Source organism: Miniopterus schreibersii, assembly GCF_964146895.1.
Source record: "Miniopterus schreibersii genome assembly, chromosome: 14".
Classification (NCBI taxonomy): Eukaryota; Metazoa; Chordata; class Mammalia; order Chiroptera; family Miniopteridae; genus Miniopterus; species Miniopterus schreibersii.
In genome coordinates this window covers 29,206,538-29,233,451 of record NC_138114.1, presented here as the reverse complement: position 1 = coordinate 29,233,451, position 26,914 = coordinate 29,206,538, and the positions used below count along the sequence as shown (strand labels likewise).

General features: G+C 35.7%; 1 protein-coding gene across 1 annotated transcript in view; it reads right to left on the bottom strand.

The window, feature by feature from the left end:
* The window catches only part of PCDH15 (protocadherin related 15), a 904,849-nt gene that overhangs the window by 194,967 nt on the left and 682,968 nt on the right, over positions 1 to 26,914 (bottom strand). Inside the window, exons 14-17 of the mRNA XM_081159054.1 lie at positions 25,731 to 25,937; positions 19,448 to 19,582; positions 17,853 to 18,002; positions 5,026 to 5,219 (exon numbers count right to left, since the gene is read on the bottom strand). Coding sequence (XP_081015180.1) covers positions 5,026 to 5,219; positions 17,853 to 18,002; positions 19,448 to 19,582; positions 25,731 to 25,937 — 686 coding nt within the window. The remainder of the gene's footprint in view (positions 1 to 5,025; positions 5,220 to 17,852; positions 18,003 to 19,447; positions 19,583 to 25,730; positions 25,938 to 26,914) is intronic.

Genomic DNA, 26,914 nt, shown 5'->3' with positions numbered 1-26,914 from the left:
TGTGTTAGAAAAGCTTTATTTTCAGTTCAATGTTCACAGGTTCTATTTTACTATTTTGGAAGTACATAGTGGAATCTATAGGAAGCAAAGATTTCAGATTTAAAATAAACATAGGTCAGAAAGACTTCTCAGGGGAAGTTACAGAGAAAGAGTTTTAAGATGCTAGATGTACTTAAGTATAAAAACCACAGGGCCTTACAGATGGGGAAGTGTGCAAACTTACAGAGCAATAAATAAGAGAACTATAAGATTTGTATGACTAAAAAAAAAAAAAAAAAGATATAAATACAGCAAAGAGAGGTGGGCAAGAGACAGACCATTTAGGGACTCATGCACCATACTTACTGATTTACACTTCATCTTGACAACAGTGGAGACGGGCTGATAGGTTGAAGCAGGTTAATAATCTGCTCAGATGTGCCAAGTCATGCATAATCCCAACAACACACCGTCATGTCTCTGTGTCTTTGCTTCTAGTGTTCCCTCTGCTTAGCTATACCATTATTGTTCCTCTCCAAGTTATCTTGCACTTGGAATTACCTACTATTGCATGTCCAGATTTACCTGTGCCTCCATATGAATGCTACAAGGGCAGAAAGCTAATCTTATATTTCCAGTGCCTCCCCAAGAGGCCAGGGATTACGGGAACTCATAAATGTTTGCTTAAAGGAATACCACCTTCAATTGCTATTAATGTTAACTGTATCATGTGAAGTTATTTTAAAGAATAAATATTCACAATAGAAAAATAATTTTATTTGCAAATGGGCAATTTAATCTTGTGTTAATCAGATACAGCCTTAGATTCCATGAAAAAAAAAGAGACTAAAAAAATTATGTCATGCCATGCACAATTGTTTTATAATAATTTTATGATCAGATATTTGGAAGGGGGACAGAGACTGTCTTGTCTCTATGTCTTCATAAATACCTAATAGTACTTTTTTTCATATTAAGATTAAAAACATATTTATGCAATTTAAATCAAGTGCATAAGTAGAAGAAGACCTATATACACCAAAAATGCTATATCCTAATATTTAATTATTTTTTAATATTTTGGTTTTTATCTGTCCTCTTATGCTTATCAAAGACTTAAATTAAAACAACAAAACCCAAAGCAAAAACACTATAGACTATTGTTTTACTCTCGTAATATTTAGCTTGAGTTTGATTGAGTAAGATTGAGTTTACTCAATCAGAATAGCAAAAAAAAAAATTCATATCAACTTATTTTGAGAGTCAATGTTATTTAAACTTATGAATGAAGGTGACCAATCTAAAAGGATTGAGGTAAATGATTGTATTTTTTTTTTTTTAAATATATCTTTATTGATTTTAGAGGGAGGAAAGGAGAGGGAGAGAGAGAGAGAGATAGAAACATCAATGATGAGTCATTGATTGGCTGCCTCCTGCACACCCTCGACTGGGGATCAAGCCCGCAACCGGGCATGTGCCCTGACCGGGAATCGAACCCTGATCGCCTGGATCCTAGGTCGACGCTCAACCGCTGAGCCACACCCGGCCGGGCTGTATTTGTTTTTTATGCTATTATTTAATTAGGTTTACATGTCACTGTTGCTGGCTGGGTCAATATGTAAGTTATATCATATTTTATACTTTTATGTTCATAATTTTCCAATAGCACCTTCCTTCCATATGGAAATACAGAAAGCAAAGCCCCACTCTTCAGCTCTTTCATCAGCTCAATTTGAAGGATTAATTTTCCTCCAGAAAATAGCAAATGACATTATGCTATAGGGAACTTGACATTATCTCAGCAGGTAGAGTGGAGGTATATTTTCTGCAGGGCCCACTTGCTGTTTGACCAAACTATTAGGTGATCTTTTAGTGCCCAAATCATTGTCTATAAAGAAAACAATGAGGCTAGGTCAACCTAATGCCTAATGTCACCAAAAAGACCTGTAAATTCAGATTCTAAAGATGGCACTTTGTTTCCTGTGGTGAAATACAATTTTATGCAAATAAAAACCTATTACAGTCCACCTTGAACAATTCATGTTTAAACTGTGTGAGTCCATTTGTATGCTTTTTTTTCAATTGACCACAGTTAAAACTGAGCCACACAGTTCATACCTGAGTTGATCCAGGGTCACCTCCGTAGTTGGGAAGCCACGTATGAAGAGAGCAGACTGTAGTTATACGTAGATTTTCCACTGTGAGGGAGGTCAGCTCCCCAAAACCCCAGATTGTTAAAGACTCAACTGTATTGTACTGATTGTTGTAGGCAACAGCTTATCTAGGCAAATCAGTGATATGACTTGCAAATAGGAACTGAGTAGGAGTGGATTATAAAATCTCATTCATTAAATAATGAAGTGGTTAAAAACACATTCATCATAATATGTAAGCACATATAGATTATACCAGATCTATTTAGTCTACCATTATCTTCAAAGAAAAAAAGTTACAAAATAAATTAATGATTATTAAAGGGCTTTAATAAAAGTTTAAATGATAAAAACATCAGATGCCTTTGTTCTTATAACCAGCATTATTAGTACTGCTATTAAGGAATTGTAATATTTTTTTTCTCCAGAATAATTATTACACAAGGTTACAAATATGGAACAGACCGGAGGAGAAGTTTTAGAATCTGTCTTGAGTTCAAGTTACGATTCTAGTACTTGTTTACTGGGTGGGTGGCAGGGTGGGCAGGGGGACATTTAGCCAAGCCAATTGTTCTCTTTCATACTCAAAGTTTTGGTCCACAATAATAGACACAGTTATGCAGGAGTCATAATTTTGTTAAGATTAGAATTTTGTATATAAAGTAGCTTGCATGGTTTCTGCCCCTAGCGCATGGTAATTAAATAGCATCAATCATGTTGAATTCCTCTTCAGAATTGCTCAGCATGAATGAAGCTATTATTTAAAATTCATTCAAACTTTGACTCTTATCTTAGATTCTGTAATTACTCACTACATAAAACTATTCAATATGCTTCTTCACAAGAAACAGCCCTTAACTATTTTCTCACCTTCAGGCATATACATCCATTTGCCATTTGGATATATGAACTGTGGACAAGTCCAACTAAATGTGTTCAAAACAGAACTCATCCCCTTCACCCAAGCCCGGTACACGATTTAACATCACCACCACCCAGTCATCTAGAAAAAACCTGAGAATGTTTTTCTTCTTTTGGAAATTCCATTTCCCCATTAATAAATACTACTACAAAATAAACTGTGTTTCATGGACTCACAACTGTAATCCTACGTCAGACACACCTAGTATTGAGTGGGGAAAATGGCAGAACTTCCTGAAAAAGTCTTGCTGGATCAATACCTCCTACTGTACAGTAGGATAAATCCCAAATACAACAAAGATTTAAACATGCAGTATGAATAACAATAATAATAAAAACACTAGAAGAAAACATAGCATAGTTGTAACCTGGGCTTAACATATCAATAGAAAGATGGGTAATTATTATGAACAGAGATTTTACACAAAAATAGAACTGACTCTTAAACATAAAAATTATATTCAAATGCACACATAAGTAAATGGATACAAAATATATGCTACTTTTTACCTATCAGGTTGGTAAAAATCCAACTGTTTGATGTGGCGCACACCTAGGGAGACTGTGTAGAGTTAACCATTCTCAGTGGGGCATTTGGGATTGCAAACTGTTTCAAACCCCATAGAATACCATTTAGCAGTTACCTCTAAAACCTATAATTGCCCATACGTTTTGGTCTCATTTCTGGGAATTTATTGATATACTTGCACACATAGAACATGATTTATGTTCAGTGCTATGCGTTTTTTTTTATTGACAGTAAAAGAGACTGAAATTTTAAAGTCCATCAACAGTGAATTTGCTTTTTTCTTTTATTTTAATCCTCACCGAGGATACTTTTTCCTCTAATTTTTAGAGAGTGGAAGGGAGGGTGAGGGAAACATCCATGTGAAAGAGACACATCAATCCGTTGCCTTCATGCAGGCTCCGAGACCGGGCCAGGATCTCGGAGGCACCTGCCGGTGACCAGGAATTCAATCAGTGACCCTTCGGTCCGCAGGCTGACGCTGGAACCATTGAGCAAACCCAGCCAGGGCAGCAGTGAATTTCTTAAACACTATTACGTACATATAAAGGAATATTATGTATCTGTGAAAAAGTTTTGAGGGAATTATTCAGTATTCATATGGAAAGATACCCCTGGGATATATTGTGAGGGGGGGAAAACCCAGCAAGGTGCAGGAATGCATTAATATTCATTTGTATTTTCTTGAAATGCATGCTGAAAATCTGGAAATAAGCAAGGCATTAATAAAAGGGATATTTCAGGTGGGTGACTAGATAAATGCAATTGTAATAGTGAGAATTATTTTGCTTTTTACTCTCTCACACACTCTATCATCTATGTATCTATCTAGCTAGCTATCATCTATCTATCATCTATCATCTATCTATTTGAATATGTACATAGAAAAAATATATATTCTATAGATAGATGATAAATTAAAATAAATTCTATAGACAGAATATATGCACATGTGTGTGTAAATATATATACACACATATATGTATACATATATATATGCTGCGGTGGCCCCCAGAGCCTGCGACGTGCCATGTGGGCGCTGTGTCCCCCGTCCCTCTCAGCAGCCTTGCTCTTCGGTAGGAAACTAGACGCGCCCCTGCCATTTCCCAGTTTCCGCCCTGCCCCCAGACAGAGGCCTTGCACCCTTCAGATCTGTAAAATTACGGTTCATTACTTTGTGGTTTAATCTCCTCTTCACTGTCCTTTCCCCACAAGGGCACCACCGAGACACGCAGCGCCCGGGCGCCGGGCCCCTCTGGGTCTCTGGCCTCGCCTGGGTGTGCGCAGGCGCAGGAGCGCCCGGACCAGCCGGGGGCGGGGGCGGGGAGCAGGGGGGGCGGGGGGCGCGGGGGCGCGGGGGGAAGACGGGGGCGGGGGCGGGGGCGGAGACGGGGGCGGAGACGGGGGCGGAGACGGGGGCGGGGGGGCGCAGCCGGCGGGCGTTACCTTCTCTCCACGGGCGGCGCGTTGTCCGCCGCCTGCACCGTGAGCGCGTAGGTGCGCCCCACCGTCAGCTGCACCCCCGGGGCGATGGAGATGAGCCCCGTGTCTTTATCGATGACGAAGTCGCCCTGGTCCCCAATCAGGATCTCGTAGGTGATCTCCCCGTTGGACCCCTCGTCGGCATCGAAAGCGGTGAGCTGGAGGGAGAGGCACAGCGTCAGTCCGGGGACTTAGGGTTCACCGCGCCCCCCCCCCCCAGCAGCAGCTGCTCCCAAAGGCAAGAGCTGAGACACTCGTTTTCCTGCGCCCAGGGCCTGCGTCCTGTTCCGAGACCGAGCAAGCACGGCAGGAGGATTTCTGTTTCTTCCTGCGAGACTGATTTCAAAAAGAGTTTTGCATCTTGAAGACTGTATTTTAGTTTGATAAAGGAAAGAAGAGGGAAGCTCTAAAGTAAATCGAATACCCCTATAGCAGAACTTAAGTGCTATTCTCCAATGTCCCTCTTGTTCGTGACACCTGCTGCGCAGGGCCGCAGGCTGCGGCCTGGAGAAAACGCACGAGGCGGCGTCTGCCTGTGTTCTCCCCTTTCTCCTCGGCTCTCATGTTTGCATCCTTACGTGTTTGCCCTTCTGTCCCCCAGAGCGCCTCCCGTTTCCATGCCCCTTTACGAAGATTGGCTTTGGGAAAGATTCTTCTAATGTGTTCACACTGACTTCTAAAGGACCAGTAAGGCCTAGAGCATTACCTTTTCAAAACCTAACAAATGCATCTCTAATTTTAGAATATTTAATTTAAAAACTAGAATATCAAATCACTTTCCTCAATATATATATATTGAGGAAAGTGATTTAATTCAGAGTACCTAAAATAATACCACATAAGCATGTGGAAGGCAAATTTGCACATATTTATAATCATCTTAGAGAAAATGGTATTTATTATTTAAAGACTGTATTTTGGTCATTATTTGTGTACACAGATTGAGCATTATTAATTTCACATAGCAAAATTAAGATAATAATTTAATATGTTAAATAAGGCTCCCTGACTCTCCCGGTAAATATACATTTACTTAAGGGGGGGGGGGGGATAAGTGCTAGTGAAAAATCTTATAATATGCATTTTATAAACATTCACAAAATTTTCTGTTTTTATCATACCAAAAGTGATGGATGGAGAAAAGAAAGGTGGCCTCAGTTTACACATAAGAAAAATGCAATTAAAAGTGTTCTACTGAATAAAGGAAAAAACACACACATGATTGTAATAAATAAACCTGTAGAAAAATGTTCTTTATTTACTGATATTTTCTTATATTTTTTTCACTCCTGAATTTCACTTCTATAACACTGTAGTTCTTTATCATTAACAGACTCCTTTGGGGGCAGGGGGTACTGGCCAATGGTGTACCTTCCTAGGTTAAATGTGTGCACATTTACCTGGAAAGTTTAATTCCATTTCAATGGCTCATTCAGATGTTTATATTTACACTCCTGATGAAGTGTAAACAAAATGCTTTACACTACCCCATCATACCTACTGTGCATATTTTATTTCTATTTTCATAACTCATTTCATTTAGTGATAATGTGCATAGAAATAGCAGGGGGGTAAAAAGAGAGAAATAGAAGAAATTTGAGAGACTGGCATTAGTGCAGCTAAATCTAAGATTAGGTATTTGGTGGTGGGTGGATGTGGTCACCAGAGGAAAGGCATTTCATGGAAGGATTCTGGGGCTTCTGTGAGAATCACAGACATAGTCCTAAAGGCAAGGGGGAAGGAAACTATTTCCAGAACCTGTCAAAATGAATGATGTATATTTATGGAGAGCTACTTAAGCCAGACAAACTCATTCCCTTTTGTGTGTGGATAAAATTAGAAAATTAGAAGACGGGGGTAGCAAAGGAGGTATCAATTTTGATTATAGTAAATCACTTAACACAATGTCTCTGGGAATCTTAATTAAAATTTAGCTCAGATTGCACTCAATATTAACATTCTTTCTGGGACTTAAATTGGCTAAAGGAATTTAATGATAAATGGCAATGCATCAAGTTAAAAAGTGCTGAGGAGCGTGCTTCAGGGATGTAGATCTTATGGCTGGTCTTATTTAACATTTTTCATAAATGATGCTGGACGGGAGTATTGTAATTAAATTGAAGAAGGCACTCACCGGGGAGGTGCAATAAATACCAAACAGTAACACAAAACACAGGTGATAGAAACACCCCTAAAACTGCAGGGCCAGCAAACCACAGATAAGCTAATATTTTCAGGGACCACAACTAGTACCACAGAAACCAATAGCAACTAGAAGTTTAAAAAATAAGCCCCAAGTAAATTGCAGTCTCAAAAATTAATCAGGGATAGAATAAAAGCCATAGTTGACATCGGAATAATCGCAAGACCTAAACTAGGATATAAAAGTGGGATTGTAGTCTTTTTATATGAATAAGTATATTTTTACTAGAAATGAATTATTACCAAATAGATCACGAGTGTGTTGATCATTTGCGTTTTTGCCTCCCGGGCATCCTGGGCCCTTGTTTCTAGGAAGGTCCCTCATTTTCCTTTGGGGAGTAATTCATCCCCTGTGCAGTCTGTGTTTGGGTAAGGCTGACACTTAGCTCCACTGCTGGCAGTGAGAGTTAGGCCTGGACATTGTTTGGTCTAAGAAATGGCAGTTACCTATAGTAACTATAGGTAAAGTTAAGATGTGATAGTCATGATGACTCCTGGAACTACTGGAAAAGAGTGGCTGTTATTTTCTCTAGGGTAAGACTTGCAAAATTACATCTGATGTTTTTGTTGATCTTCTTGGTCTGCATTGAGTTTACCTAAGACTAAGGCCCAAAAGAAGACAGTGCCAGGGATAAGGGAAATAATATCATTGACGTTACCGTTTCCAATTATGCCTAAGTCAAATTTACAACTGATCTTTACTGATACATAAACCAAAAATATACTTAAAAAAAACAAAACAGGCTATTTTGAAATTATCTCATTTCAACTGTAAGAATTCTAAATATTATAGGAAAAGAGTTTTATGATTATTTTTCTTAGCTTGCTTTATGACTGTTTATTCATCTAGGATTATTGTATTCTGAGATTTTCATATGTGGTGCCTTGTAGTCATTAATACATCAACTCATCTTCTTATTATTAAGAAGAAGGAGAGAGAGATAGAAACATCAATGATGAGAGAGTCATTGATTGGCTGCCTCCTGCACTCCCCCCACTGGGGACTGAGCCCGCAACCGGGCATGTGCCCTGACTGGGAATTGAACCTCCATCTCCTGTATCCTAGGTCGATGCTCAACCACTGAGCCATGCCAGCCGGGCAAATCATCTTTGATTTAATGTATGTTTATTCATTACCATGAGCAAAGATCATGCTATGAAAGTGGTAGAGTTGTCCTTGTGTAGAAATCATGATGAAGTTATGTAACAAGTAGTGAAATAATATACATACAGATGAATAACAAGTAAATATTTGTCATGTAATAATAGTTGGAGTTCTAAACAAAGCAATTATCTAAGTTATAAAATTAAGCACTTTTAAAAAATACATGTTACTTAAAATACTTTTTTAACCTCTTATTTTTTGGGTTAACTAAAACTAGGCAGACCAAAAAAAAAAAAAAAATAGAGCCACTTAGGTAAAATCTCGTAATATTTAGTACAAGGTATAGTCATGAATACTCAGGTTTGCTCTTTTTAAAATGAAGTTCAACTTGCAAAGTGAACTCTGGATTGATGGCACGCTAAAGCATGTACATCTGAATTTAGAAAAGTCTAGAAAACATTGTATCCTTTCCGTAGGAAGGGAGTTATAGAAATATGTTAGCTGAGACCACTTGGTGGTAATCACAATGCCAAAATTAATTTCCAAACTTGGTTTGGAGAAAATAATAATCTGGAGGAAAACATTCATTTCAAAATAATATAATGAGAATCTGCAATGGTCTCAGGCACTGTGCTGAGAGCTGGGTGTAAACTAAAGTTGGCAAATAAAATTAGGCACTGCTTTTTTTTTTTTTAATGTACTATATATGAAAAAATATTAATAAAAAAAGAAATCCATATTGACATGTTGTAACAAATACTATTTGAAAAATAATCACAAAGAACAATGAGTGTGCTACAAAGTAGATATCAAAATCCTTTGGCTTAGATTAGATTTAAGCTGGGGTCTCAAAGATGAGAACATGATTGAAGAATATGGATTAGAGCTGTTCATGGGAAAGGGAAGGGCACTGCGAGAACCCTGAGGTAAAGGGAACGGATAAGGCTCTGAGAGAAGCCGAGTGTGATGAAGTAGAGAGAGACTAACACGAGATAAAGTTGCAGAGACAAGTAGAAAACGGTGAAGGGTTTTATGGGCTGTGAGAGAGAGTTTGAGAATCACTGCATGAGACAAATAAATAATGATTGGGTTTACTTATATTTATATTTAATATGTAAAATAGTCTTTGCATCCTTTATTCCCTCTTGTTTTTGGTTTTGAGGGCAGAAAATCTGGGGAGACTGACATGATTTTCGGTAACAAAGTTACAAGAGAATGGCAAATTCTTTTAATGGCTCTTATTTATAATAAAATTTTCACTAGAACTATGCTGGTCTTCAAAACATAGATTGAAACATTTCAGACCTAATGTAGATAACAAAATAAATTTGAAGAAAGAAAAGTTTTGATAAATAGCATAAATACCAGTCACACAATACAGAACAAAGCCATATTGCTTTCTATGATACACACACTGGCTACATCTATACCTTCTGCTATTATGAAGGGAATTTTCTGATTTATACAGACACAAATGTGGCATACTTAATGATAAAAACTGTTTTGGAAATTTCATCATCTAAATATTGAAGGCCTGGGGGAAAGAGGGAGCATGGGGGAGGTGCGAACATTTGTAATACTTTCAACAATAAAGATAAATTAAAAAATTTATTTTTAATATATTTGTTTCAATCTAGTGCATTTTATTGCTAAGGGAGACTGGCTATTAGTAAGGGATTTCTTTATATTCTAACTTCCAATGAGCTTCACTTAGAGATTATAAAGGGTGAGAAATAGTGTTGCACTGAGGATTTGCGTAAGAAATATTCATTAAGGAGATATTCTCTGCCCTTTCCAGAAACTCAGAGAGTGTCTGATGCTTGGTTTATTTTGATTTTTAGCTCAGTAGAAAAAAGAACACACTGTAATTCTAGACATTCACTTTTGTTCCCAAGCATGTCATGCTGATATCTTTAATTTTGTATTTTGCATTTAATAAGGTAGATCTGTTCTGTTTCTTGTTTTGTCTATTTGTGGAAATATAAGAAGCACAATTCTGGGAGGCCTGTGTAATAGGTTGCAGAATTACTGTCATGTTAGACTATTTGTGATAGTCCAATTCCTTCAGACAGCATTTCCTTTGATTATTTTAATTCAAAAGAGCAAGAATTCAGTACACTGACGTATCAATTATATTATAATTGTTGATACCTAATATGAAATTTTGAGTCTTATAAAATTAATATATTTACATGATAATGATCTAAAAACATCTGGAATTTTCTCTTTTTATAAAAACAAACTATAATCCATCACTTATAATTGATGCATGGAAATATTCATTTTACTTATTTCTGTAAAAAGAAAAGGAATTTAACCGAACAATACAGTGTCTTAATTTAATTTATTTGCTTCCCTCCACTTTATCACAGAGGGAATTCTAGCTCCTTACTAGATAAAAGATATTCCGGTCATTACTCGGGTTTTAGCAAATTCACTTTTACGTGCTAGATTTTATAGAAGCTGCTACAACAAAACTTTTAAGAAAAATGCCTTAGAAATATGTAGCAAGGGAGTAATACATCTTGACTGGAAATGATTTAGAGTTAGAAGTTATATCTAGAGGGCACCACACTTCCACTCGGCCATTGCTCTAAAGTTATGTCGTTGCCTGTCCTGTGTCCTTACTCAAAGTTCAATGAACTTGGTGCTAAGATTGGTGGTGAGGCTGACCCCACAACCACCCCTGCTGGTCAGGCAAATTGGGCAGCACATAACTTAGTCATCTCCAGACTTATATTCCTGGAGGTTTAATGTAAGCCTGTGATCCTAGGAGCTAAAAACCAGACTAGACTACTGGTTACCCCACTTCTGTTCAACATATCCTAGAATAATCTAAGTCAGTGGGCACCTCAGTAGAGTAGGTGGTTGGTAAATGTATCTTTTACCAACCTAGGTGTGTAATTCAGAAAATGGCATCAACACTGTTAACAATGCAATCATCAAGATTTTATGGACCAGGAAAAACCCAGGTGGATGTCTGATCTAGGCATTCCACTTCAGGTTAAACAGTCAAAGAAGAAAACATTAACAAGACTTTTTAAAGTGTTTCTTTACATTGCTTGAGAATTTGGAGCGTTTGTTTCTTTTCTGTGGCAACTTCATGATCCTTTTGTAGAGGTTCATTGAATCTCATTACTCACACTCCTACGCTGAAAACTGGAACCTTAATTGCTTTAATGCTATTGCATTTGCTCAGGCTCAGCTTCTACCCTCATTACCTCAAATAAAGATTTTCTCAGCGTTGGCTTCCATCAATTCCCATAGCACAGGCTTTAACCCGTCAATCTCAGGATCTCATCGGAATTACTTCTTCAAGAACTCTTATATTGTATGTAAGGCCAAATTTAAATGATTCTGCTATGCAGGCTATTCTTTCTTTTATTATTTGATACATAAACTGATACATAATTCAGACCTTAATTTGTGCCAGACACAGGGCTCTGAAAAATGCAGAGTGTGCAGAAAATACAGACAGAATAATTTCTATCTAATAGGCTTGTGGTCTAGATCAGGAGACAAGAAAGAAACTCGTCTTTAATAGATGTGCTGATGCAGAAGGGCAACAAAATTACAAAGCAGAGAAAAGCCTGCAGGACCGGGGCCTGGAAGAGTAAGCCAGTGCGCGTGTGACTGAGGGAAAGCGGCCGGCGGCCTCTCGCTGGGCCTGCGGCGGGAAGGGCATCGAGTAGATTTATACAGTAAGTTCGTGAGGGAAAACTGGTAAGACTTGATAACAGATCATGAGGCAGAAGGAAACAGGAATGTGCCAAAAATATCTCTCTGGTTTCCAATAATTTTCACAACCAAATGAAGTGTCGCTTTTTTTTTTTCTTTCCCCTCAGGTGGGGAATAATATCCATTTGGACCAAATATGAATGATGTAATAAAACTTCAAATTCAATTAAAGTTTGGAACTTGAGTGAGTAACTTATATGATTTCGGTTCTATGTTTTGATTCTAGTGCAAATGAGTTTAGCTAAGAAATTGTATGGCATTTAGTAAAATTATTTTGTTTCAAAGGTTAAAAATAAAATTATGTGCAAATGTTAAACCGTGTTTACATTTTTGTAAGGTTGGTTCATCAAATTTTTTTTAAAGATTTTTTAATTGAGTTTTAGAGAGAGAGGAAGGGAGAGGGAAAGAGAGAGAGAAACATTGATGTGAGATCAAAACGCTGATCAGTTGCCTCCTGCATGCCCCCCATCGGGGATCTGGGGTCAGGGATCCAGCCTGCAACCCGAGCATGTGCCCCAACCCGGAATCACTCTAAGTGACTCTACTATGAATCTCCAGATCATTTAAATAGGCGTATCTCAGGGAGGCATCCCGGTGTCAGTAATTTTAAAAGTTCCTCAGATAGAACTCTAATATTCAATTAGGACTAAGAAGCACTGATTTAAGAGAACTGTAAAGTTTAGAAATAGCATCTATAGAGTATGAACTGGATAGTTAACTACTGATATCCTATGAAGTATGAACTAGATGGCTAACTACTGCTATTAAAACCTACACCTTCAAAATATTAAAATTCTATATCAAAATCTATATCTTGAGTAGAGCAATTGGTTTTTCATGAAAATTAGCAGTGTGTGAAATAAGACCTTACGACAACAGAGCATGATATCCATTAGTGTCAACCTGTAAGATCTCACTGATGGCCTACAAAATAGAACTTCATGCAGCATAACATATGCTGCAAAAACTACGGGGAAAATCATTCCCATGCATAGTAGTAATTTTCTTCTAAACACAAGATAGTCTAACAATGGGATTACACTTCATTTCCAGTTATGAAAGATGCCAATGCTGTTTTATGGCTGTGCTCCTCTGAGTGTGGTTCATGAGCCATATACACCAGAATAACTGTTTCTCTTTACAATAACCAAGAATAAGACGTATAGATAAAGTTACAAGACCAATTTATAACTGAGAATGTTTAACAAACACCTAGTTACTTCCTATCCACTTCCTGTAGACACTGAGAGCTACCTCATAATAAGCAGCTAGTGGATCAAATAATTACTTGCTTTTATCAGGCCAAGAGAGCCTCATGGCTACATTGAAAATAATAGATTTTTAAATGATCTGATTATAATGCTTAAAATCTGTTATCCAAGACTCTCTTGGGAGGACAGTTTTTATTGTCACCTTTGTTTCTAATATTTTACTTTTTTGATATCAGATTCCTGACCAAAAAGTAAACTAATTGATCTTCTGTTGGGTTAACGGGGAAAGGCAGAGTCAATGAAGGGTTGGGGGATAGGTGGAGCTTAAGAACCTAGTTTGTGACCTTTTTAAAAGATATTTGCAGATCACAGTTCTGCATCATTTTAGTTTGTTTTATGTTTTCTCTTTCTATGAGAAATCTATACTCTATTATTTCAAGGCCCTTATAGAATGTTTTGTAGCCAGACCACTCTTTTACAACATATCAGAAATAACATTAAAAACACTAATTATAAAGATTCACTTCTTGGCATTTAAATTTTTAAAATTTAAACAGCAATCTATTTTCACAATCTGCATAGTTCAGGGAAATATATAAAATAAGAATCTTTTAAGGCAAGAGATACAAAAGGGAAATTAACTGTTATAGCCTGCAAATGCCAGAAATAAGCTTTTGATCCACTAAAGCAAACCTTTTTTTTTTTTTCTTTGAGATATAGTTCTATCCCATAATTGCTATTGTTTTCTTAGTTATAGTACCCAGTTCCTTGCTGGCTGTTTATCTGGATAAACTTACTTTTATCTCCAATTATGTTATTATAGAGATGAGAATCAGATCTAATTAGATTAAGAACATGACAATAATTGTCATTCCTTTATCGGTGTAAACTGTAATTTTGCTTCCTGTGAGAGAGCGCCTCAGTGAAGATAAATGTAGTTCTCTGCGTCAATCAATGACTAGAAAGACAGTCTCCCTTCTTATCTGCCAGGGATATGTTACAAGAACGCCAGTGGCTGCCTGAAACCTTGGAGAGTATGAAACCATAATCAACTTCTTCAAGTCTGCTGGAAACGTGGCAGCAGCTTCTTCATCTTCAGACACAGCTTCTCCAGTGATTTTTATATTCGTCAGTCCCAAGCTACTCCTGAATCTGTGTAACCATCACTTACTTGCAGGAAACGTGTCATCTCTTGCTGAAGTCCCAGTACAGGCTCCATGCTTTCTAGCACAGCATGTTGCCATTAATCGAAACATGTTTTCTTTTTGTGCCTTCCACCCCGGATGTTATGCTTTTTTGCTCACCCTCACTGAGCACTCATTCCACACTGTGTCCATAACTTTTGAAGTGTGAGGTGTGATAGCAAAACTAGCAAGAATTTCTTTGGCCTTCTTCAGAATTTCACGGATAGAAGATTCATTCTTACCCAGGCGTCAGCAATCTCGGCATGCAATATTTATTTTTTCTTTCCTTATTAAGTTGAGAACTTCCACTTTTTCTAGAAAAGAGGCACCTTATGGCCTCTTATTGGCATATTCAAATTATTCTTTTTTATTGAATTGGTGGGGGTAACATTGGTTAATAAAATCCTATAGGTAGAGAGGTTTCAAGTGGAAAATTCTGTGATATATCATCTGTAGATTTTATTGTGTGCTCACCACTCAAGTCAAGCCTCTGTTGTCAGCATTTTCCTCTCTTTACCTTCCCTACCTGCCCCATCCCCTTCTCCCTCTGATAATCACGGCACTGTTTGTCTGTGTCTGTGAATTTTTGGTTTTTTGTTTGCTTAATCCCTTCACCAAATTACTCTTGTGTGTTGTGGCCATTAGTAAGTAAAATAAGGGTTGAACATAAGCACTGATACCATGATTATTGGTCTGGTAATCCAGGTGGCTACTAAGTGATGAACAGGTGGGTAGTCTATATAGCATGACTATGCTGAACAAAAAGATGATTTACGTTCTGGGTAGACAGGGTGGGATGGCATGAGATTTTATCAGGATACTCAGAATGGAGCACAATTTGAAACTTATACATTGTTTATTTTTAGAATTTCCTATTTATTATTCCCTGACCATGGTTAACCCCAGGTAACTGAGCCTGTGGAAAGCTAAACCACAGATAAGTGGGAACTACCGTAAAGGCCAGTGCACTGACAGCTTCCCGTTCATTTATTTCTACTTGTTTGCAAGCCTTCCTTTCTTTTATCTTCAAATAAACACTTACTAAGCATCTACTATAGTAAGCCTCTATTATATGCCAGGCACTATGGATACAGATGCTATGAATACCGAAATCAATAAATTGCATATCTGCTTTCAAGGAAAATGGATAAAGAGGTGATTTTATCAAATTTATCAATATAACAAAATGCCAAAACCAAGATATAAATCAAATGTATTGATTTACACACACAGAGCAGAGGATAATCACACATAAGATGCACTTTCAAGGTAAATTTCTGGTACCTGGGATATAATGTCATCCCTTTCCATATCACTCAAGAAAACATATGTTAATGTAATAAAATATGTACAGCACCAGATTATTTCTAATTAATATTAAAAATTATATCATGCAAATTCTGTAATAAATCATCCTTTGAATAAATATTTACTACATTAGCTATATAGTAAATATTTATTCATGTGCTGGCAAACAAGACAGGTGTTGCTATCTTGAAGTTTTTAGTTCGGGTGGGGGAAAAAAAGATAATTCAGGTGGTCGTAATGCTATGACATGATGAGATATGCACTATAGAGAATAGATGTGTGAGTGGAGTCTATGTGTGTGTATGCGTGTGTGCTAGGAGGCTAGAGACACTAAGCTGCTAAGGAAGTTGTCTCTGGGGAAGTGATATTTTGAATTGAGTCTTGTATGATGAAAGTAGTTAGCCTTGTAAAATCTGGGATAAGAAAAGTGTTCTTGATTAACAAAAAATTGTGTACAGAATTCATGAGGCCTATTGATAAGTATTTCTTTCCAAATATCTCACACTGATGAGGGTACACCACTGTACCAGTGTCTTGGCTACAAACCACTATTTTCTTATTGGTGAGTTGCAAGAACATTAACTGTTAAGTAAGAATTACTAGGAACTAGCTACAGAAAATTACTAAGAAATGCCTCCTTAGAAGAAAAAGAATCTAAATGATAAGAGAAGGCAATCAAGCCATAAATGGAAGGGAAAAGAGACCCAGACAGAGGAGATAATTTGAGAAAACGAGAAAGAGCAGGGCACATTCAAGGAATGACACAGTTCAGTAGGACTGACGCATACATTTGGGAATAGAGGGCCAAAGATGAAGCTGGAGAGGAAAATGAGAACTATAACATGAAGACTAAGGTGTATTGTTGAGGCATTTGGACTGCTTTTTAAATACTCTGAATCTTTTATCTAGTCCTAAAATATATAGAAATTTAAATTATGATATGCTATTTTACTATATGCTATTATGTATTATACATGTGATATATATTATGTACTAAATATTATAAATAAAATTTAATAATAATTTTGAGCCATTCAAATACTCTGAAAGGTCTATTGAACCATGGGCTTTCCTGGCCTGAAAGTAACTTAAAGTTGTCTAATATCAGATTTAGAGGAAAATCTATCAGTGGTCTTTACAGGGCTTAACAACTGAAATTTTTATTTTGTTATTATTTTTTTAATTTTTATTTACTGATTTGAGGGGGGGGGAGACTGAGAGAGAGGGAGAGAAAGAGAGGAACATCAATTTTTACTGTTCCACTTATTTGTGCATTCATTGGTTTATTCTTGTATGTGCCCCGATTGGAGATCGAACTGGCAACCTTGGCACATCAGGATGACACTCTAACCAACTGAGCTAGTCAGCCAAGGCCTGGATTTTTTGCTCTCATATTGATGTTTCTCTCTTTCTCTCTCTGTCTAAAAAACCCCCACCAAACAACAACAACAAAAAACCCACATAAAAATATTTAAAAAAATAAAAAATAAGCAATTCAAAGATAAAGATTTTGCCAGATTTTTTGTTTTCAAAAATACCATTTGCTATGTAATCTTAATCACTCCTGCTGTAATACATAATTCCATTTTATGTTCCAAGGAACTAATGCTGATAGTATTTTCTGCCAATTTATTAACTCAATCTTTTGTATTTATCACCAAAGGAAATTTAACCATTTCTAAAATAATTGTATATAATTTGGAGTGTTAAACTACATGTTTAATATTTGAAACTTCAGTATGTTAAATATATTCATTACTTTAAATAGTTAACTATATTCAGTATACTAAATTTTTAAAAATCAAGTATAAACAGGTAAATGCCTAGGCTTGCGTCTGATACCTAGTTCATTCTACTTTCAATGCATACCGATATACTGTTATGTTAAAAGTAAGTATATTTTTAAAGCTTTTTAAGCTCCATTATGCCAAACAATAAGTCTGAATTTCATTTTTATTTCTTAAGCAATTTCTAACTAATGCATTAAGTGATGCCCATGAACATAATGCTTAGAGTATATCCTCAAATTATACGGGTAGTTACCTGTATGACACTATCCCCAGGGCTCATGTCTGTATAAACGTAGACATTATAGGATATTTCAGGGAAGGTTGGAGTGTTATCATTTGCGTCCATCACCCGAATATTGACAACAACTGGCTCGCTTTCTTGCACACCATCAAAGGCTGTAATCTTTAGAGATAGAAAAATACCTTTAATAGAGAAGTCATGCAAACATAAGCAGTTCAGAATTGACTTACATTTTAAGTTTTCTGCATGTAATTTACACTTTTAAAAGGGTGCTAATATGTCTTGTCAATGAAACTATAATAGTATATATAATTGAAATGTTTTAATGTGCTAAGAAGATTCTGTTTTATTTTCAATGTATTCAAAGCCAAGTACCTTTTAAATAAGCCGATATGTAAAATGTTCCTGAGACTTGAAGTGGGTCAATAACCTTGCTGATTCTTAGGAGTTAACTAATATTTAATTTTAAAAAAATTAATAGGAAACTATTCTCCACTTTTATCTATTTTGTATACAGTTCAATACTTGCTTTTACAGCCTAAATGCTTATATCAGTCAAGAAAGTAGATGCCTTTGATATGTAATATCTCTTCATAAAATGACATTTTTTAAATGACTCATTGGCATTAGTTAATAGTAATATCTTAATTACATTATTAACACTTTAAGAAGGTCTGACAAAAAAAAAAAAATTAGTGCTGCAAATCTACGCTCCTTATTTTGAATGACTTTTGAAATCCACTCTATCCAAGTTTTGACAGTCAGTTTGAGTTTTCTGGAAGCTCTGGCTTCCAGAAAGATCTATATAAGTCCTAAAACCAGTACTTTTCTATTAGATCATTTTTGTCTTACATCTTAATAAAATCTAGTTTAGAAATTTGGATGCACAGGTCTGATCATCTTTCCTTTTTTTCTTGATTAGCCTAACCTAAGATTTCTCCATCTCAGCAGTACTGATATTTTGAGCCAGATAATTCTTTGTTGGGGGGCGGGGATGCTGTCCTGTGTCTTATAAGATCATTGTCAGATGCTAAGCAGCATCCTTGTTGTTTGCCCACCAGATGCCAACAGCACCCCTTCACAACAGTGACAATCAGAAATGTCCCCAGACATTGCTAAAAATATTTCAGGGAGGAAGGGAGGATGGGGGGGGACGGGAAAGAGACGCAAAAATCATCTTCAGTTGAGAACCACTGGCCTAACCCTATGACAAAATTAAAAATGCAATAGCAAATAATAATAATAATAATAATAATAATAATAATAATAATAATAATAATATAAAGTTTAGGAAGTAATTCTTTACATTGTGGATTTTAGTTTATACTCTCAATTTAAGTCAATCGTGAGGGTATGGTAAATGAAATTCCCGCATTTTTGTTTTCATCTTGAAAATTACCTTTTTTTGTAAAGAATGGTCGGTCACACAGCTAAACAAATGTATAAACAGGAAGAAGAGATATCTATTTGAAGTATTTTTTACTATTGATATTCTCCATGATATTACTTGAAAATGTTATATTTTTTCTCTCAAATATTTTAAACCTTTCAGCTTTAAACAGACGTCTCTTTCTGTTATGTTCATATGCACACAGGGGCCCCTTTACCGAGAAGATGTAAGTCTGCTGCTCTTCTCTGTCCACCGGCTGCAGCAGGGTGAGGTAGCGAGTGATGCCGGTTGGTGTGATGGTGAACACCGAGGCGTAGTCATTCAGGAAAAGCTGAAGCTCCGGGTCTTTCGTCTTAGGGAAGAAAAGTGGCCATTATTTATAATGTTGAATAATTCAGCCAGCTATCAATTCATTACCTGAAAAGTAATTTTTCAAGTTTATTACAAAATAAGCATAACTGTATTGAGGATTTCTAAAGAAAAAAAAAGATTTCACTAATATTTAGTCATAATTAAGCTACACTTTCCAAAAGACAATGAGTAATTTTGTGGGAAAAAAAGTAGTATTAGTAAAATTAATGTAAATAAAAGAAAAACTTGTAAGAAGGATAGAGTAGAAAACAGTCCTATTAAATATATTCTTGTTGTTTATTAAATATCAATATTTTCCAGAATTTTACAGGGCACAAAAGATAAGAAATAAATGCAAAAAAAAGAAAAAGGGAAATTAGAGCAGAGAGGGTTAGCTGTAGTAATCTGCACATATGCATATTACTATCACATTCCCACATTTAATGTAAAATAAAAATAGAATTAGTTATGCATAATTTATTAGCTATAAATATGTTTGTTCTTTCATATTTCAATTAAAATATTTCAGATGATTGAATTGAAAAATATATGAATATACCGCCTGTATCTGATAAAGAGTCTAGGAAAAAAAAATAGCTACATAAAAAGGAAGTTCCAGAGGTAGATAATTAACTAAGAATTGGGAAGCCTTCACAATCCGATTGCCATCCCTGAGTGATAAGTAAGGCTCTGAGCTCTGCAGCACAGAGAAAGCACAGAGACGGAAAGGAGGGAGGCCTGACTCGGTGTCTGCACAGCAGGGTAGGAAGGCAGGCGGGGCGGATAAAGGGGAATGTTGTGAGAGTGGACTTATCAAGAGGGCTATAAAAATAGCAAAAAGGGATGATACAGAAGGTAGTGTGTTTTTATAGATTATGGAGACTTTTAAAATATTATGCATAGTATAACGTGAAATGTAGTATCATAGATTACTTTTCTAAATCTGGTATCAAGGCTGAGGGCAGAGTAGAGGGCTTGAAATCGTTAAACACATGCCAATTTGAGGGGGAAAAATAAAACTCATATTTAAAAAAATTCTATGTAAAGGTGAGACACTGAATTGCACACTGCTCCATTAAAAAATGGGCATAATTTAATCCACAATATATTTTATATATCTTCAATTTCACTATGTGCTTATTTCAAATAACTTTGAAATGAAAGGTTTTATTTGAACCTGACACAAATAGTATATTCATAATATCCCATTATGAACTGTTACTTAGATATGTCATGGTCGCTTCTATGTTCCTGATTTTTATATAAAGTCACTGTGCTTGTTACATTTATTCTAGAATAAAAAAATGTTAATACTACAGAAAATTTCCTTTGGTCTAGTTATAAAATAATCAAAGATGCTAAGATACATAAAAAGTCAAGAAGATGTACACTGATTCTTTCAAACAGGCACTTCATTGTTTTTATTTCACTGTCATGACCCAAATTGCTGAGCATGGCTAGAAAGTGGGGTATTTTGATTAATGAAATCTGTTAGTTAATAAATTTAAATTATTTATTCAGAAATGAAATTATAAAATATTTATAAGTAAACATATTTTGAATCACATTTTGAGGATTTGTCTTATTTTGTTATACTTTAGTCAATCATATAAAATTAAATTATTTTTAAATAATCAAAACTGTTAGTTAACAGGCAGTTTCAATGAATAAAATCCAAATAAGTCTGAGTGCCACTCTTTAGTGTTTATTCTTGATTTTATGTAATCACAAGGTTTTCAAGTTCATAGGTTTTTTTCCCCCTGTTCTCTGCAAGTAGCAACAACAATCATGCAATGGACAGGGCAAGGACAGCTTCTGTTCCTCATAACTATACACTAGTAGCAGCAACCCAAGCTGAGCAAGTTTTGCTATGTGATTTGCTTAGCAAACGTTCACTTATTTTCCCTTACTCAATTCCTTCAGTCATTCTCTACTCTCTTTATGACTAATCCTCTCTCAATTAATTTTCTTCCATCAACTATATGTTAGTAAATTTGTTAGATGTATTCATTCCCATACTCACCCCATATTTTAAGCATTTTTTAATGCCGGGTATTATAAGAGACAATACCGCAGTGAGTGTTGAGTTGTGAACCAGTGTATATATACACGACTGTAGCCTAATATGGTTGTGTGAAAATAAGACCATTCATTTGACCAATTTATGAAAGGCACAGATTTTGTCTGTCAAATGCTTCCCATTTGAAGATGAAATAAACAGCAGGATTCCATAAATAGACTTTCTCATAATTGATAACCAGAAACATTAAAGACTTTTGATAATCTGTCTCCATTTCTTGAATCCTTTTATAATAACTAGCTAGAGACTAAAATAGCATTTCCCAGAACTGCAGCTTATTTGTTTTACGTAAAGAAGATAGTATAACACATAAAGCTAGTATTGTACATGACATATTTAGTATATTCTAATCTGTTCTGTATAGTTAATCCCAGATTACAATATAGCTTTTGAAGTTTATGAATATTTAAAAGGGTAACCTTTTTATATCTATATATCGCATACATAGATGCTTTTGGTGAATATCTGCATTTCTTTAAGTACAAAAATGTAAGAAGGCAGATTGGGAAATGTTCAGCCAATTATCTCACAAATGTAATATTTTAGATTTATTTGTAAAGATAATATAGTTTCAGGTATGGTATATTATAAGTGTAAATGGACAGATAATGGTCTGGCTTAATATTCTGACAAGGATAGTAAATTTTATGTAGTCTTGTGTCTATAAATTTATTTAAAATAAATATTGGTTTTCTAAATCAATATGTGCACAGAAGGCTGATTAACAAATGTCCTTTTCCCGCCTGACATGAAGTAAGACTATTTTACTCTAAAGCATACATCCAGTATGTACTAAAAGTATGATCTATCGCTTCATTGATTTGTGCATTATTTTCTGGAAGATAAAATAAACTCATATATACTCATGGCACAAAAAATACAAATGCAACCGTAAACACACCTACAGTTCAAAGGTAAACAAAGATGTGAATGTAAAAATTGAAAATTCCATCATATACAGTAGAAGTACATTTAAATATGGAAAGTCTATTGCATTTGAAATCAATTTTCATTTTCCAATAGGAATCAAAATATATTGCACACACAAGATTATATGCATCCTCATATATATGCATATACAAAACAGAAATGTATATATATGCACATATATGCATATGCATACTTATGTACACACATCAGTTATGGAGCATAATACAAAATAACAAAACATTTAACCTCATCTGCCAATTTGAATCAGTTGATAGTAATTTGTTCAAAAGAGTTTGATCCCAACTTTTGAATCTTTCAGAAGGAATGCAGTGATGAATTATCAATGTTTGTCATGGACTAAAAGAACATTTAATAATTAGGTACTCTTTAAGTCGCATGCAATTTGAATTATACACAAAGTCATACTAGCATAACCAAAAATATAATGTAAATATACACGGTTTATACTTAAATACATATGTATTTAAAGTAGTTACAGATGTTTTTATAAGTGATAATGAGTGACTGCCTATTTGTTTTAATAGAACAGAAAAAGAACAGGAAATTGAACCACGGCAATTAACAAAAGAACAAACGCAAAACCAACACCTAGTACCTACAGGAACTCCACCAGGTGGAACCTGTGTGCAAATCAAACATGAAATAAAAAACGTAAATATAAATGACCACAAACATAGATATGCCATACGGGCGTACACTAGTTAAACAAACAAAAAACAAGCCAAAATAAGTAAAAAAGCACCTTTTTTTGTATGTATACACTAACAACTTTTCCCAAGAAATATTTTATTCCTTAGTATTCTGACATATCATAGCATACATGAAAGCATAATCATATTTATAAAACATATACTACATTATATCTTTAAGACTGTATTGTATTAAATTTCAAAGATACCTTTATTTTGAAATGATAACACTACATATACAAGGATGTGAATTGATATAAAATTATAGATGAATCATTGTCTTTCTACAAGTGTCACCTTTGTGGATTAGTATTCCCTGTTGTTTTTTTTATAACCAAAATTAAATAATGAACTTTCAGTGTTTCTGCCACTGGAATCCTGGTGATCTCAGACATGATTCTTAAAATTTTGTGCATTACCTGCTCTACCTGTTGCTGACACCTGCATGAGGTGAACGTCTCTGTCTATATGCTTAAACACTTTATCCCTGTTCTGACTTAATTTCACTAATTCTGACACAAAACCAGAATTTTTTTACTATATGATAAATTCTTGCTGATGAATGAAAACAGCCTTGAAGTTTTATTTTGTTAATTTAGATCTTTAAATAACCTTGTAATGACCATATTTTATTTTAAAAATTAGATACCATTTGACCTGGAAAAAGAGATGATTCAGAAGGGCATAAACCCATCTTCAAACATATTAATGACCATTTTGTAGATTTGTTCCAGGTGCTGGCAAGTGGGAGATAGAGGTAATAACGGACAAGTTACAGGAAGGCTGGCTTTAACTCAGTACGAAGAGCTTTCGAAGAATTAGTTGCCCGACCAAGCGATAAGCCATATTGTGAAACAATTCGATACCATTAGAAATTTTGAAGCTTATGTTAGATACCCTCATTCTGTGAGCTTATTTAAATTAGAGGTATGTAGAAGCTACATATGATATTTTAGAAATCTTTGTCACTTGGGGATTAGATATATTTGCTCACTTTCAGAGCTCCTAATGACAATCATTCACTGCAGATAATTTTAGAAAAAGGTTAGGCTTAAATAATAAACAAGTGGCCAGATATACATTATTTAATTACTTGACATTTTTACACAACATATTAATCATGCTACTGTCCCTATACATGGCATCATCTAAGAAAAATTTTCTCTCCAAGCCCTTTTCCACCTGCCCCAAAATGAAGGGACAGGCCAAGGAAGCAGTGATTCCGACCATATACCTTTTGGATCGCAGGTGAGTGAGTAAAATGGGGGCACTTGGTGATTATGAGCCTCACAGTATTACTCAGCTATTACAGAGTACAACCAGGAATCAGACCCAGGGCTGACTAACTCCAAAGTACATACTCCTAAGGACCACAGCATGCTGCCCACCGCTTGGAAATAGCTCAGAGAATTTAAGGGGTTAACTGGCATTACATCTCCAGGAGTAGGATTCTAGGTGGTGCTTTCCAAAGGTTACAGGCCCAGGAGTTCCTCCAGCCCCACCTCACCCACACCTTGCTTTTCTTTACACAATTTTAACAATTTTTTTCTAGAGGTGACAGAAATCAAACGTACAGTATGTTTGAAAAAAGGTACGCTGGAAAATGCTGTAGTGGTCACAGAAGCAAAGGAAAATCTTTAGGATTCGTGTAGCTTTGGGGAAATCAAAACCTAAAAGAGCCAGAAACCCAATCCATGATGTCAGCAAACTTGGCTACAATGGCTTCGGTTAATTTCCACTTCTTAATGCATGATACTGACTTCCAGCTCCATTTTTCCCCCTTTCATTTCTTGGGAGGACTCTGACTGGCAGGGTATAGATTTTCTGTCCACTATTCAAAGCAATTGCTCTGGCTAAAGAGATAAAATACTAGGACCTACCCGGGCAGGACCATTTCCCACTCGTGTGGCTGGTGTCAGTACCAGAAACACAGCGGACGTGAGAGGAGTGGAGAATTATCATCAACACAGCCAAGGACAGAAGTGTAGGCGAGTCAGCTGGCCCCAAATGGTTTTCTTTTAATAACATGCCATCGGAAAAGTCCCCCAAACCCCCTCCAGGGCAGCCAGCATGATTTGCATGCTCATTGTGTAATGCCATTATTTTTCTGAATTAGCTATCATATAAACTGTTTGTAACCCATATTAATAAATAAATAAGAGTCCCCTGATAATTTAGCAAACTACAAAAGAAACATTCATTTTCTTCCTTCTACTGAATACCTGTAAACTGAGAAAAGTCAGCTGCTGAATTCAAACATGTCTTTTAAATATTATCTTTGATATAGAATTAAATTACAACAAAAAGATTCATTTATACTTTTTCTCTATTCTAGAGCTCACGCAACCATGTTTTTGTAATATTTCCTCTTGGCATAAGTATAACAAGAGGCGAGTTAACAAAATGAGCAAAATTTGTATTTAACTTACATCTTCAATATCCTTGTCTAGAACCACAATCCTTAGAGGGGTGGTCAAATTTACACTCTCAGAAATAGTTGATCCCACGGGGGCAGATTCCAGGATATAGCCTTGATAACTGGGCATCGTGAAGTACGGGCTCTGATTGTTTTCATCCAGAATTTCAATGTGCAGACTGGCAAAGGCAGGGAGAGGATGACCATTGTCCTGTTCAGCCTAGAAAATAATAAAAAAAAAAAGGTTAAGAAATTCTATGTTATGGGATCCTTTCACACTATATGTGTGTGTGTGTGTGTGTATATATATATGGGTATCTTTTGAACTAGCATCATTACAGAAAGAAGAAAAACTTTAAAGTTAGAGGGGCTTAGAAAACATAAATGAGGAAATGGTTTCATCAACTTTTTGGTCTCCTGTCCTCAAAATCGGTGTATATTTTAAAAAATAATACCAATAATCACTGCAATAAATTATTGTAGCAGTCACCACATATTGTTAGAAGAGATAACTGCTTACATACAGTTATACAGAAAATTGAGAAGTGAAGATATTTCAGCACAAACACAATTTATGAATGTGGAGGGGTAAGCAGGAAACATCCTGCAACAGCAAAAGAAGCTTATATTTTACATTCAGCTCATATGTTGTTAATTTTTATTGCCAGCAGTGAAGCCAGGAAAAAAATGTATTATCTGCATGATGAAAAGGTGAATCAATAAAAAAGAAATAAAAGTCAAATTAGATCTATGAAAACAATCCAAATCCCCATATCTTTATTGATTTTTATTTTAGAGAAAGAGGAAGGGAAAGAGATAGAGAGATAGGAACATCTATGTGAGAGAAACATCATCCATTGGTTGCCTCCTGCACACCCCGGACTGGGGACCAAGCCCGAAACCCAGGCATGTGCCAACCTGGAGTTGACCTGTGGCCTCTTGATTCCTGGCCCATGCTCCACCACTGAGCTATAACTCCTGGGCCAAATACCCATAATTAAAAAAAAAAAAAAACATGTGAAAGCTCTGTCTGTTACTACCCTGACCTTAGTTTGCTGTTAATATGACTAATATTTTTGGTTTGCTACTACATGGTTGGTCCCCTGTTAGGTGTTTCAGAGATGCTAATTAGATGTCTGTGTGTTACCCCCATGCTAGTTTGCCTCTCTAAATGTGAAAACATACTTCTATAATAAC